This window comes from Primulina tabacum, chromosome 11 (genome assembly GCF_025594145.1).
Source record: "Primulina tabacum isolate GXHZ01 chromosome 11, ASM2559414v2, whole genome shotgun sequence".
NCBI lineage: Eukaryota > Viridiplantae > Streptophyta > Magnoliopsida > Lamiales > Gesneriaceae > Primulina > Primulina tabacum.
Genome location: NC_134560.1, coordinates 37917602 through 37930766, shown reverse-complemented (window position 1 = coordinate 37930766; position 13165 = coordinate 37917602). Strand labels below are relative to the sequence as shown.

The following is a 13165-nucleotide window of genomic DNA, read 5'->3' as shown; positions in this document are numbered from 1 at the left end:
ATTTCTTATTTGGGTTATCCATGAAAAAAATTACTTTTTTATGCTAAGAGTGTTACTTTTTATTGTGAATATCGCTAGGGTTGACCCGTCTACCAGATAAAAATTCGTGAGGCCGTCTCACAAGAGACTTACTCATAAACAAATATATATCGATACTACAATAATTTATAATTATAATGTTTTATAGACTTGAGTCAAAATTTTGATGGATAAAAACGTTTCCTATCTAGGTGTGTGTGGACATAAGCACGTTGGTAAGACGTGGAGACGGTCGTCGAATCCGGGGCGTTACGAAACCAAAACAAGATAAGCAAACATGCCATCTTCAAGATCCTAGCACAAACAAATCACTGATATCAGCGGTCACTTGCAATAATTTGATTCAAACTGATCAAACTCTCCTCGTAGAAAACCGCGGTCATCGAACTATAATCTCCGTAGAACTGAAACCCCTTGAAGTGGCTTTCATGGAGTCCACAAGATGCCGACTGGTCATGGCCAGATTCAACCAGCAACAACTCATTCTTCAAAAACGTAAAAGGGCAGATAACACAATTAGGGTCGATCACAAACTGTTTTGTCCATGATTCTTTCACCCCGTATTCCGTCATCACCCAAATCTCGGTCTTGTGTGGTTCTATCAGCGGGTGTGGATACCGAACCACAGCGAGTCTTTCATTGAACTCCATCAGCCTCAGGTTCCTTACACAAGGATTGAAATTGCAGGGGAAGTATAACAGTCGAAAAGTCTCTGCGCTCACGTCGAAGCAAAGAATGGAAGGAAAACTAAAGGAAGCGTTGATTGCGATCCAGTGAATTGTGCCATTATAAAAGAGATCATAACCAGGTAAATAACTAATATCAGGTACTTTTGCATCTATTTGTTTCCAGGAATTGGAGGCTGAATTGTACAAGTCGAACCTGACCTGACTCTCCCCGAAAACGAATGAGAATTCTGCACCGGGCACCACATCTGCCATATAACTTATATTCGTTATCCGAATAACCTTGTAAACACCAGTAATTGGCTCAAACCAAAATCCATGTTGTAAAGGAATGGAAATATAGCCCAATGGAAATCTCAGAGGGGGGATCATCTTGTATTCTCGCAATGCCGGATTGCACAAGAAAACAGTTTCTTCAAAAGTAATGCAAATAAGGCCATTGCAGGGGCCGTGAATTGAGATGTTTAAGTCCCAATGCCGGTGCAAAGGGATGTCCGAAGCATTCAGAATCAGAATCGGAATCGGAATCAACAGATCGGGTGAGACCAATAATTCGGGGAACTCCAGGTCGTGAAAAGAATATGTTTCACCTTGTCCATTTTGTGGTGGCAAACTGTGACTTACGATATGCAAATGGCCGTAGGAAGAGATTTCCAAATCTTTCAAGATTGAAGTCCAGTGTTTCGGAGAGGAGCTTACCTTATAATCTCTAGTTTTTGGTGGCAAAAATCGTTTCACAAGCAGTACCCTCTGTTTTCTCTCACGTTTTTGGTGTTCTTGGATGAATATAGGACTCTTGATCAAATCACGCCAAGTTTTTGAAACGCACCTGAATTTTACTATAGATTTCGCCGGTAGACGTATCAACACTTGGATGAGGACATCCTTCGGTAGCGTTTGATCTGCCATTGTTATGCAAACCAGCTTTCAAAAGTGAGTGATTACGTATGGAATATATATATATTCCATATATATATGTTCGTGATTGTTAAAAGAAGACTTCTGATAGAGATAAAATTCGTGAGTTTCAAATTTTTAGAAAAGTTTATGTTAATTTATCTTTTAAAAAATCAATAAAACAAAATAGACACTTTCTTTGCTAATTTTTTTAATATTCAAATATACAATAACTTTTCGACGTTTCGTACCAATTAAAATAATAGTAGGACTCTTGTAAGATAATCTCATATGACCAAACTAATATTTATAATAATAAATAATACTTTTGGCATAAAAATAATATTTTTATGTGTGATCCAAAAGAAGATACATCTCACAAAATTAACTCGTGAATTCATAAAACAAAAATTTTGTTTTAAATCAAATAGAACTCTAGTTGAGTGGTTAATTTAAATATTATATGTTAACCGACAAAGCAATCAACTGATTAGAATTTTAATATAAATATTTTTTTAATATGTTCAAACAAATAAATAAAATTTGTAATCAAAATTTATTCATCTAATAAATGACGAAATTTTGGAATTCTGAAAAATATTTATTTGTTGTTTAAAATTTTGATAAACAAAATAACATATGAATTTTTAGATATATTTGTCTATTTTTTATTAATAATATTTTAATTCAATCAAGATAAATAAGTCAATTCAACGACGCAAGATATGATATAAAAAATTTTGTTTTAATATTTTTTTATAATAATAATTTAAATATATTTATTATATTTTATCAATAATTTTAATAAATTTTAAAACGTTAATGTTTACTAATTTTAATAATTAATTGTATAAAATAACTCTCCGTCGCACAAGTAAAATATTAATTTAATATTTAAGATTGAGATTAAATTTGTATTTTTTTTAAATAAACATATAATAAAGTTTTTATCTGACCTAAATCCTTGATTTTTCTTGCACTGGATTCTTTCTTACTGTTTAGAAAATGTATTCAACATGCGATTTTGTTTCAAGCATAATTTCACCTCTTTTTGGGAAAATTATACAAGGATTTAATGACAAAGTTCCTTTAGGATACTCAAAACAAAATTGAATTTATAAACAAAACATTTTTATATTCACCCAAAAACAGGTTAGAGAACAAACTTGGTTTATGAATAAAATAGAATCATGAAGTCGACAAAAAATTGTAACTATGTTTGAAGATAGAGTTGTAACGTACCGTACTTTTGCTATTAAAAAATTTGAGGAAAAATTTAAAATTTTCTTAATTGAAACGTGAACATTCCAAAAATTCGATAGAAGAGATAAACTGTACGTCTCACAAGTTGTTGCAACAAAATATTTGAAATTTAAAGTTTGACAAAAGTATTTGAACATTTTTATAGGACTGAAACTTGGCGGTCCTCGGGTCTTAGCCTCCCGCTCAGTCCAAGCCTGCTCCTTGGTCCCCACCTCCAGCCTCCTCATAAACATCCTCACCTGCATCGATCAAGTCTAGTGAGTCTAAAGACTCAACACGTATAAACTGGGAATAACGAATAATACATAATAAAACCACATGCAGCTTTGAAATAGAACATACATACTTGAAACTTGAACTTACACTGAACATGAACATACGTACATAACTTAGACGTGCCATAAAGTGAAAACTTTCATAAACATGCTTGCATACTTGCACATACATGAACTTCATTATTTTGCGTAGAGGCATGTTTCAAAGCAAGTGACCCATAACATAAATCGCCTGAACAGACTAAACCACAGTACTGGGATGACAGGGGCGAACCCACTGCCACATACATGAGATCCCCGTTCATGATTTAACGGGTGGATTGGTCCATGTTCATGCTTTAACACTTTCCAATCCTGATCTAAACCCGTTCATGCTTTAACGGGGTGGGTTGGTCCTCGTTCATGATTTAACGCTTTCCAACCCCATGCATACATTGGTCACAAGACATTTAGCATACCACAAAAACTTGAAAATATTTTCTTGCACGTCAACATACTTACTTGGCGTTGAAGGATTCGTTGGATTTCATTTGGGGGCCGCTGCTGCACAAACTAACATGAATTTTAGATACTTAACTTGCATAGCTTAGACGTAGTTATACGTGCTCACCACCGAATTCAATAAATAACTTGTGACATTCTAGTTCCCTCGAGACTTGACCTTTTTTAATCATCGTACTAACCCAAGACATGAAACTCCAAAACACAATAAAATTTCCCAAAATTTATGAAGTACACGGACCCCATCTTGGGTCCGTGTAGGTGCGCAAAAGAAATACTCGGGGAGGAGAAGGGACACGGACCCCGTGCCCATGTCCGGCTCCGGGTCCGTGTAGACTCGGTAAAATATGTCGTGCAGAAGGGGGAAGGCACGGACCCCGTGCCTTGGTCCGTGTGGGGGTACGTGTAGACTCGGTAAAAAGATACTTCGAAGGATATAAAGGCACGAACCCCGTCTAAGGGTCCGTGAAAGGGTCCGTGTACCTATGCAAATCGGAAACTCACGAAAATTTAATACATGCGATGCTTATCATTCTAGACTCGATTGTACGGACCATGAACCGACACCCCGAGACCCATCCAAGCATGCCATAACATCGAACTAAATTCGTACAAGCACCCAAATCAACGACATCAACCCTACGACACATACAATTAAAAAACGTGGCAATTGACACCAAGTCGATTCCTACGACTTCTAGTGTATTTGAGTGCCTATCGACACTAAGCGACATATCAAATAACAATCCAACATCATACTAAGCATACCTAGACGCAGCAACGATCACCCGTCGATTCCCAACGAAGCCTGCAACAATAAAATCTCGAGAACGCATCAATACATAATTTTCCGAAAAACGTAGTTTGAGCAGTCCCACGAAAAACATCACAACTCACTCAATTTTTATCAAAATATTTCAAATTTACTGTCAAATCGAAGATATCGAAAAGTTCTACCATTTTTGTGTTGAAAGTTTTCTCAGAATCATTACCGAAAAATCGCAGTATTTGAAAAGACAGCAAAAACGAAAATCTTAGATCTAAAAATGGTTTCAAAAGTGATACAGACATAATTGCTCAAACTTCTACATATCACACATGTATTTTTACGCATAAATAACAACACAACGCATAATATGACGAGATTGATGCATCAATAACAGAATATATGTGCCTTTCATGATTAGAAATACCGATGTGACGATTTCGACGCGAGAAGGATGCGAGAGACGATCCGGGACGAACGTGGCACCGAATTCCTTGAAGAAAACTAACGAAAATGTGCTGGAAAAGAAGGGGAGGGGCGGCTGCTCTCTTTTGGGGAAGAACCCTAGGTTTCTCTCCTCTCAAAATAATAAAATTCTGAATTGAAACTTGTGTGTGTGTGTGTTATACGTGTTTCTAATTTGTGAAAAAGTGTGTGTGTGTGTGTGATTAAAACGTGTGTGTGTGTTTTGTGATAATTAGGGACTAACGTTTTGCTTAATAATAAATTAACCATTAATTAAAATTGTAATCAAACAATAACCTCTAATTTAAAATAAAATGTACTCGTGCTAGTTTTTTAAAAGTTTTAAAATTCTAAAATCACTAAATACATAAATAAGGCTTTAAAATACTAACAACTTAATAAATTGGTTAAAATGCACCAACCTCAACTTAAAATAAAATAGCACATTTTAAAAATTGCCAAACTCGTCACCGGTCTCCATTCCTCGATCCCGCCTCGAATAATCGCCTGAAATATGACACTCGAGAAAAACATTTGAACGTGCATCACATAAACATTAAAATAATGCAATTTAAATAAATCATGCATCATTAAAATCTTTTAAACTTAAATAAAATATCTAACAATTAAATAAATGCATGGGTTATACGTGTACTTAATTTGGGCACTACAAGAGTAGTTTCATGTTAGACGATTTTACGGTGAAGTTGTCAACTCAGTTCATATCTGCAATGAAAATTAATATTTTTAACATTAAAAAATAACAATTTTCATTAGTCTGGTCGAGTTGGATAGCTGTCTCACAAAATTGATCAGTAAGATCGTCGTCTTAAATGAGTTTTTGTATTTAATAAATAGATTTATATATCTAACTATATTAATATATTTAATTAAAGTTGAAGCCACTTACTATACTAACTAGCTTTTAATTGATTTGATGTAAAATTAATTAAAATTTCATTGATGGTATCTGTATATAAATTCATTGATTAATTTTTTTCTATAATTTCTTTTCTTTTAAAATCTTCAATCCTATATTTATTGTATATTTTTAAATTCAATCATATCTTTATATATATATTTCTTAAAAAATTTAAATTCTATCACTTTTAATAAAAAATTTGAAAATAATTAATTTAAAAATAACAAGATAAAACAACACATGCAGAAACACACTAATTTATGTAAAAACCTTGCGTACAAAATAACACTAATCTATACTATATTATGAAGTGTCATACCCTTAAAGTAACTACTTAAATGATACTAAAATATTTAATTTCATAATTATCTTTTTATCTTACTAAAAACATTACCAATTCACTCCATATTTTACATAGAAAAAAATCTAAACAAATCTTTCTTTTTAAATCAAAAAATTATTTTAAATTGAAAATAATATCGTGTTAATTATTTAGTATTATTTGAACAAATTTAAAATAATAATAACACATGCAACACATGTGCATCTTTTACTAGTTTATATAAAGATTTTCATCCACACTGGCCAAAATCAAATTTAACTTGTTTAAAACATCTCTTCTTTTAAGTCTCACTTTCTTCTTGTTTTTAAAGTGGGGATAAACCATGCATGCATCCATTTACACTTGCAACTCTCCCACCTCAATTAGAGTTTCTGTTGCCACGGTAACTTTTAAATTTAAAACTTTTTTATTCAATTTGATATTGATAATGATCATAAATTTAGATCTTTATCGTCATCAAATAAACAATATTATCAGAAAAATTCTGATTTATGAAAAATATTACTTTTTATGCACTTTAAACATTAATCATGTATTCGTCTAACGAAAAAATACTTGTGAGACCATCTCACAAGATATCTACTCTGGTTTTATAGATAAGATATAACTGTAATGATAAGTTTTTTCCCATAGATTTGTATTACGTAACGTAATCCTATAAATATTGGTTTTTCTTCCTTCGGCTTTAAATATCAGCATTCCAATCGAATAAAATCCAATCTAACTCGGAAAATTAAATTAAAAACTAATTATCGGCAATTATTTTATAGAATATATACCATTATTTGATTGATCTATATATCTTCATAGAATTAGTATTTTTATTTATCAATATATTATGTTTATATTGGTCAATTGTTGAATAACATCGACTATACGGTGCATGGAACCATTTACCCCGCTTTTTATTTACCCATATTTCGTAAACACATACATTCATTGTACACAAAAAATCTTGTGAGATGATCTCATGAGTTAATTTTGTGAGATATATCTTCTATTTGGATCATCAATGGAAAAATATTATTTTTATGCCAAAAATATTACTGTTATTGTAAATGTGAACAAATTTCATGAAATCGTCTCACAATAGACCTACCTTTTATTGAAATTATATTTTGAAATTGAATTTGTGTATTATTTTTTGAAAAGTAAACTCTAGAGGTACAGTGTTTTTACATAATTAAAAACAACTAAATTGAAAAAAAGAAAGAAAGAGCTAAATAGAAATCCCAATGGAATCGTCAAGTCAAACAGAAACAAACCAAAACATGATAAACCAAACAGGCCATCTTCAAGATCCTAGCTAGCAAAAACAAATCACTCGTCACGGCGATCACTTGCAATTATTTCATTCAAACTAATCAAACTCTCGTTGTAAAAAACCGCGGTCATGGAACGATGAGCTCCGTAGAACTGAAACCCCTTGAACTGGTTTTCATGGAGTTCACAAGATGCCGACCGGCCATTGCCAGATTCAACCAGAACCAACTCATTCTTCAAAAACGTAAAAGGGCAGATATCACAATAAGGGGGGATAACAAACTGTTTCGTCCATGATCCTTTCTCCCCGTATTCCGTCATCACCCAAATCTCGATCTTGCGTGGTTCTATCCACTGGTCTGATGAATACCGAACCACCGCGAGTCTTTCATTGAACTCCATCAGCCTCAGGTCCCTTTCAGATGGACAGAAATTGTCGTGGAACTCTAGCTGTCGAAAAGTCTCTGTGCTCACGTCGAAACAAAGAATGCATGGAAAACTATCGGCAGCGATGATTGACCAGTGTATCGCGCCATTATACAAGAGTTCATGACCGGGTAAATAACTAAGATTAGGCAGTTTTACACCATGAATTTGCTTCCACGAGTCGGAGGCTGAATTGTATAAGTCAATCCTTAAACTATTCATCTTCGGACGGTGCCAGAATTCTGCTTGCTTTGGCACCTCATGTCTCATATCCGATATCTGGATAACCTTGTAAGCACCAGTAATTGGGTCAAACCCAAATCCATGTTGGAAAGGAAAGGGGATATAACCCTCAGGAAATCCCGGAGGGGGAAGCAGCTTGAATTCTCGCAATGCCGGATTACACAAGAAAACAGTTTTTTCAAAAGTAATGCAAACAATCCCATTGCAGGGGCCATGAATTGGGATGTTTGAGTGCCGGTGCCAAGGAATATTCAAACTATTCAGAATCGAAATCGACAGATTGAGTGAGACCAAATCTTCTGGTTCGGGGAACTCCTGATCGTGAGAAGAGAAAGTTTCACCTCCTCCACTTTTTGGTGGCAAATTTTGACTTATCATATGCAGATGACCGTAGAAATCATCCGAAATTGGAATCGATAGGTCGGAAAAGGAGAACTCCTCACCATCTCCATTTTGTGGTGACGAGTATTGTTTGACAAGCAGCACCCTCTCTTTGTCCTTACGTTTTTGGTGTCCCTGGATGAATACAGGATTCTTGATCAAATCACACCAAGTTTTGGAAACACACTTGAATGTTATTATGGATCTCACCGGGAGACGTATTAACACTTCCATGAGCAAATCCTTCGATAGCGGTTCTTCTGCCATTGTTAGTGATCCGGAAAGCTGTCTAGCTTTTTTTTTTCCGAGCTGATGTTCAGGAAGATTGTGTATCTAGAGTATTTATTTGCATGATTGTCGAAGAACACTTCATTAGAGCTAAATTTTAATTAGATAAAGCCCAAGGAGAAAGATGAAAAGATTGGATAAGAGTCTATCGTTAATTTAAATTGATTTGAATAAATCTAAATGCCTATAGATAGGAATGGATCATGGGTAAAATCATGGAATAATGAAGGAAGAAAAAGAAGAGTATCGGTAGAAAAGGGAGAAAACAACTCAACGGCACAAACTCTTGCAAAACTCTGCAAAATTTTCAATTGTCATCTTCAAGTGTTTTCATGTTTTTTAGTGATCTATTTTCAAGTATTTTATGTCTTTTGAGTTCCAGATTTCAGGGAATTTTATTATAATTTCAATATTTTATAAATTGCTAATGATTTGTGAATATATAAATAATCATTTCTGGAGTTTATTTTGTAAATTTTAACGTCGTTTCGATCATATTTATTTATTTATTTTATTATATATTAGTTTAAAAAATCTAACGATCAAATTAAGGATTCACAATCGTTGTGTACCTGACACATCAGCATTTACAAATTCGTGCAAACAAATATATGTAAAGATAATATATTTTTCATAGATTTGCATTGCATAACAGCATTCTACCAGAATAAAATCAAATCTAAGTGGGCAAAATAAATTGAAAAATTTTATTAGTGTCGATTATTTTATAGATATATCCAATTACTTGATTGATCTATGATCATGAAATTTAGTATTTAATTTATCAAAAATACATTTTATTCTGGTCGATTGTTGAATAACATCGTGGAATATAGGTTTCTCATTGAATCACATAAATTATAATTTGAAGTTGAATTCGTATTACACAAAAACTCCCGTGAGATAGTCAAACAAGTCAATTTTATGATACATATATTCTATTTGAGTCACCCATGAAAAAATATTATTTTTATTGTAAATATAGCAGGTTAACCCGTCTCACGAGTAAAGATTTATGAGATCTTCTCATAAAAGACCTATTATTGGTATTATTATTTTGTAGAAAGTGTTTTAGGGTTTTGAGTCTGACTTCCGAGTTACGATTTTAGAATAAAAAATAGCAGTATAAATTATTTTTGTTAATAAGATTTTTATCAAGAACGTGAAACACAACTCAATTGGAAAAAGTAGAAGAAGGAGAATATCTAAACAGAAACAAAAGGAAGGGCAATATAGCCCGCAGGAAATCCCGGACGGGGAAGCAGCTTGAATTCTCGCAACAAGAAAACAGCTTTTTGAAAAGCAATGCAAACTAGCCCATTACAGGGGCCGTGAAATAGGATGTTTGAGTGCCGTTGCCAAGGGATGTTCCATCTATTCTTCGAGGAACTCCTCAAGTTTCACCTTCTCCGCATGGTGGTGGCTAAACTTTGCCATATCATATGCAGATGACCGTAAAAATCATCGGTAATTGGAATCGATAGGTCCGAAAAGGAGAACACCTCAACATGATCTCCATTTTCTGGCGAGCGAATATCGTTTCACAAGCATCACCCTCTGTTTTCCTTCACGTTTTTGGTGTCCATGAATGGAATATAGGACTCTATTGTTACAGCGAACGGCTGTGAGGCTATCGTTTAACGCATCCGCTTCAGCTCCCTTTCTGGTGTAGAGATAGAGAAACTATCATGGAGGTGTAACAGTTGAAAAGTCTACGAGCTCGTGTCGAAAGGAAGAATGCATGGATAGTTATCGGGAGCTCTAATGGCATGCCATAAGTGTTGGAATTTTGGTCCTGGGTTATTAACTTTGTTTTTTTGGCTTTCATTTCTATTTCATAGAACTCAAAAACTTTTAGTGAGGCAAATTTTTTATTTCGATAACTCATAAAAAAGTATTATTTTGACAAATTTGACATGTTTTACGGATAATGATTCATGATATTATCTCACAAAAGACCTACTGTTTATGGAAATGCTAACATATTTGAAACCTTAAATTGCTGATATGGACAATATAACCTAAGTATAAAATTAAATGATAAATATAGTTGGAAAGTATTTTTTTACATTTTATATTATAAGTTTAATTTTCTTTGTTTTAAATAAATTGAACCAAAACCAAAATTTGAAAATTAATGGATCAAAACTCAAAATTAAATAAGTTAATCAAAATAAAAAGATTTATTCTCATCAAATACTTCTGCATAGTAGTTCAAGAATGACATTTTTTTCTTCCCTCCTAAGACGCAACTTTATTTTAGGGTAAAAAGTTAAAAGTTGAAATTTGTGGGTTAAACTATGTATATTTTTTTAATCATAAAATTGGTAAGTTTAAATAACATAAAAAGATAAAATTTATAAAAGCAACATTTATTTTCAAATTTTGATAATATTAATGATAAAATATAATATAAACTAAAAATCAAAAAATTAATATAATTAAAACAAATTATATATTTATAAAATCGGTTTGTTTTGGAATAAAAAATCATTCGATTTTTTTTTTTTAATTTTTAAAGCAATCTTCGACTAAAAACCATTGGTTTGGTTTGGTTTCTCTGATACGACTTGACGGCCGACTTTGCAAATTACAGTAAAACACAAAGATTTAAACTCGGGGTATTAATTTAGTAATGGATGGTTTGGAAAAATTAAAATTTGGATCTGATAAATTTAATTAAATAATTTATATTTAATTTTTATATTAATCAATTACATATTATTTAATTTTACTAAAATTTATTTTCTTCAAATTTTACTATCCATCCACCATTTCTTCAGCAAGATAACAATTACGAGCAATACCATCCCAAGACAAAATTCTTAATCAAAATTAATTAGTGTTCATTATTCCAAAATTACATATCACAAATGTAGTCTAAATCTAAAATCTAATCTAAATATAAAGTCTTTAAATATTCGAATAGTACACAAAAGCTTAACTATTATTATCCATCCCAGAATCTAGAAAGCAAATTAAGGGAGTGTTTATAATCACTAAAAAAAAGTTATTCTTTTCTTCAGACTTAATGAGGTATATTTAATTTGGAATTTTGATTAATTTTACTGACTATTTTAAATTGAGTAGGCCTCTTGTGAGATGGTATCACGAATCTTTATCTATGAGACATGACAACCCTACCGATATTCACAATAAAAAATAATACTCTTAGCATAAAAAGCAATACTTTTCATGGATGACTCAAATAAGAGATTTGTCTCACAAAATACGACCCATGAGACCGTCTTACACAAGTTTTTGCATTTTAAATGAAAGACATTTGATTATTTGATAGATTTTTATTGAATTTTATAAAATCTCACAGATTTACAAAACGATTAATTTATGTGGATTCCTGAAAACTTTTTTCTAAGATTTTTATAGATTTTTGTAAATTTTTTGTAGAGAATTCTATGAATTTGTACATAACTATATGTTAGAATTAAATTTATTGTGGAGATGCTAAGGAAAAACCAGTAGATGTTGGATTAGTACAAAACCAGTAGAACCAGTAGATGTTGTAAACCAGAAGTACTTGTATCGCGATAAAACCTGCTTAAATAATTTCTTAGCTAAAACCAGAACTAGAAGGATACAAAATTCGAAATATACACTAACAGAATCTTGCGTATCCCAAAGTCTCTAAATATTACCGTTGATCTATTAACGTGATACCAGCATTTATTGCTTCATTAAATGCCATTAAATTCTACACAAGAACATTTAAGACGGTATACCATTTTTGGTATGAACTGCGACTGATTACTTTTGATGTATTCTGCAGGGTCCATTTTAAGCAATAAAGCTGAACCACCAAAAAGAAAAGAACCATTCAGTTTTTGAACGTTGAATAGAGCCTATATATGGAGATGAAGGATTTTGTGAAGAAAGATGTAGCATTGAACAAAAATCTGAATTGAAAAACATCATTCGAGCATTGTTAGAACTTTCAGTTATCTAAAGAGCTCAAACACTGAAAATGCAGCACACGCTTCATTGCATACTCTTGATCATTGAGATCATATTGTGCTAGCTATTTTCTTTATATCTTCTCAAGCTATTCACTTCATTATGTCATTGATAGAAAAATTTGTAACTGGAAAAGAGTCTTTTCCAGAATTTAAGATCATTCAAGAAGTTGAGTTGTAAAGCTAAGAGTTTCAATAGGCGAAGGGTAAGTCCTGTTGAAGTGTGTGTGTACAATTGTTGTGCTGTATTCACCAAAGTCTTTTAGTGATACCTTCTAGAAACAGAAGAAGGGGAGACATAGAAAATTCATCTTCGAACTTCCAGAAACAAACCTTGTGCTATCTACTGCTTTTCGGCTTTATCATTTTTCACCCACTAACCAACAGATCGTTTTCCGCACATTATCTTGTGATCTGCTGGTCTTTATACTTGAAC

The 13165-nt window shown here is 32.6% G+C and overlaps 2 protein-coding genes across 2 annotated transcripts; both read right to left on the bottom strand.

Annotated features, from left to right (window-relative positions):
• Window positions 1-356: 356 nt before the first annotated feature.
• Window positions 357-1634, bottom strand: LOC142519835 (F-box/kelch-repeat protein At3g06240-like). The gene has a single exon (XM_075622854.1). The coding sequence runs from the start codon at window positions 1632-1634 to the stop codon at window positions 357-359; it is 1278 nt and encodes a 425-aa protein (XP_075478969.1).
• A 5843-nt stretch (window positions 1635-7477) lies between these two features.
• On the bottom strand, window positions 7478-8737 carry LOC142519834 (F-box/kelch-repeat protein At3g06240-like). Its single transcript, XM_075622853.1, has one exon. The coding sequence runs from the start codon at window positions 8735-8737 to the stop codon at window positions 7478-7480; it is 1260 nt and encodes a 419-aa protein (XP_075478968.1).
• Between the last annotated feature and the right edge of the window lie 4428 nt (window positions 8738-13165).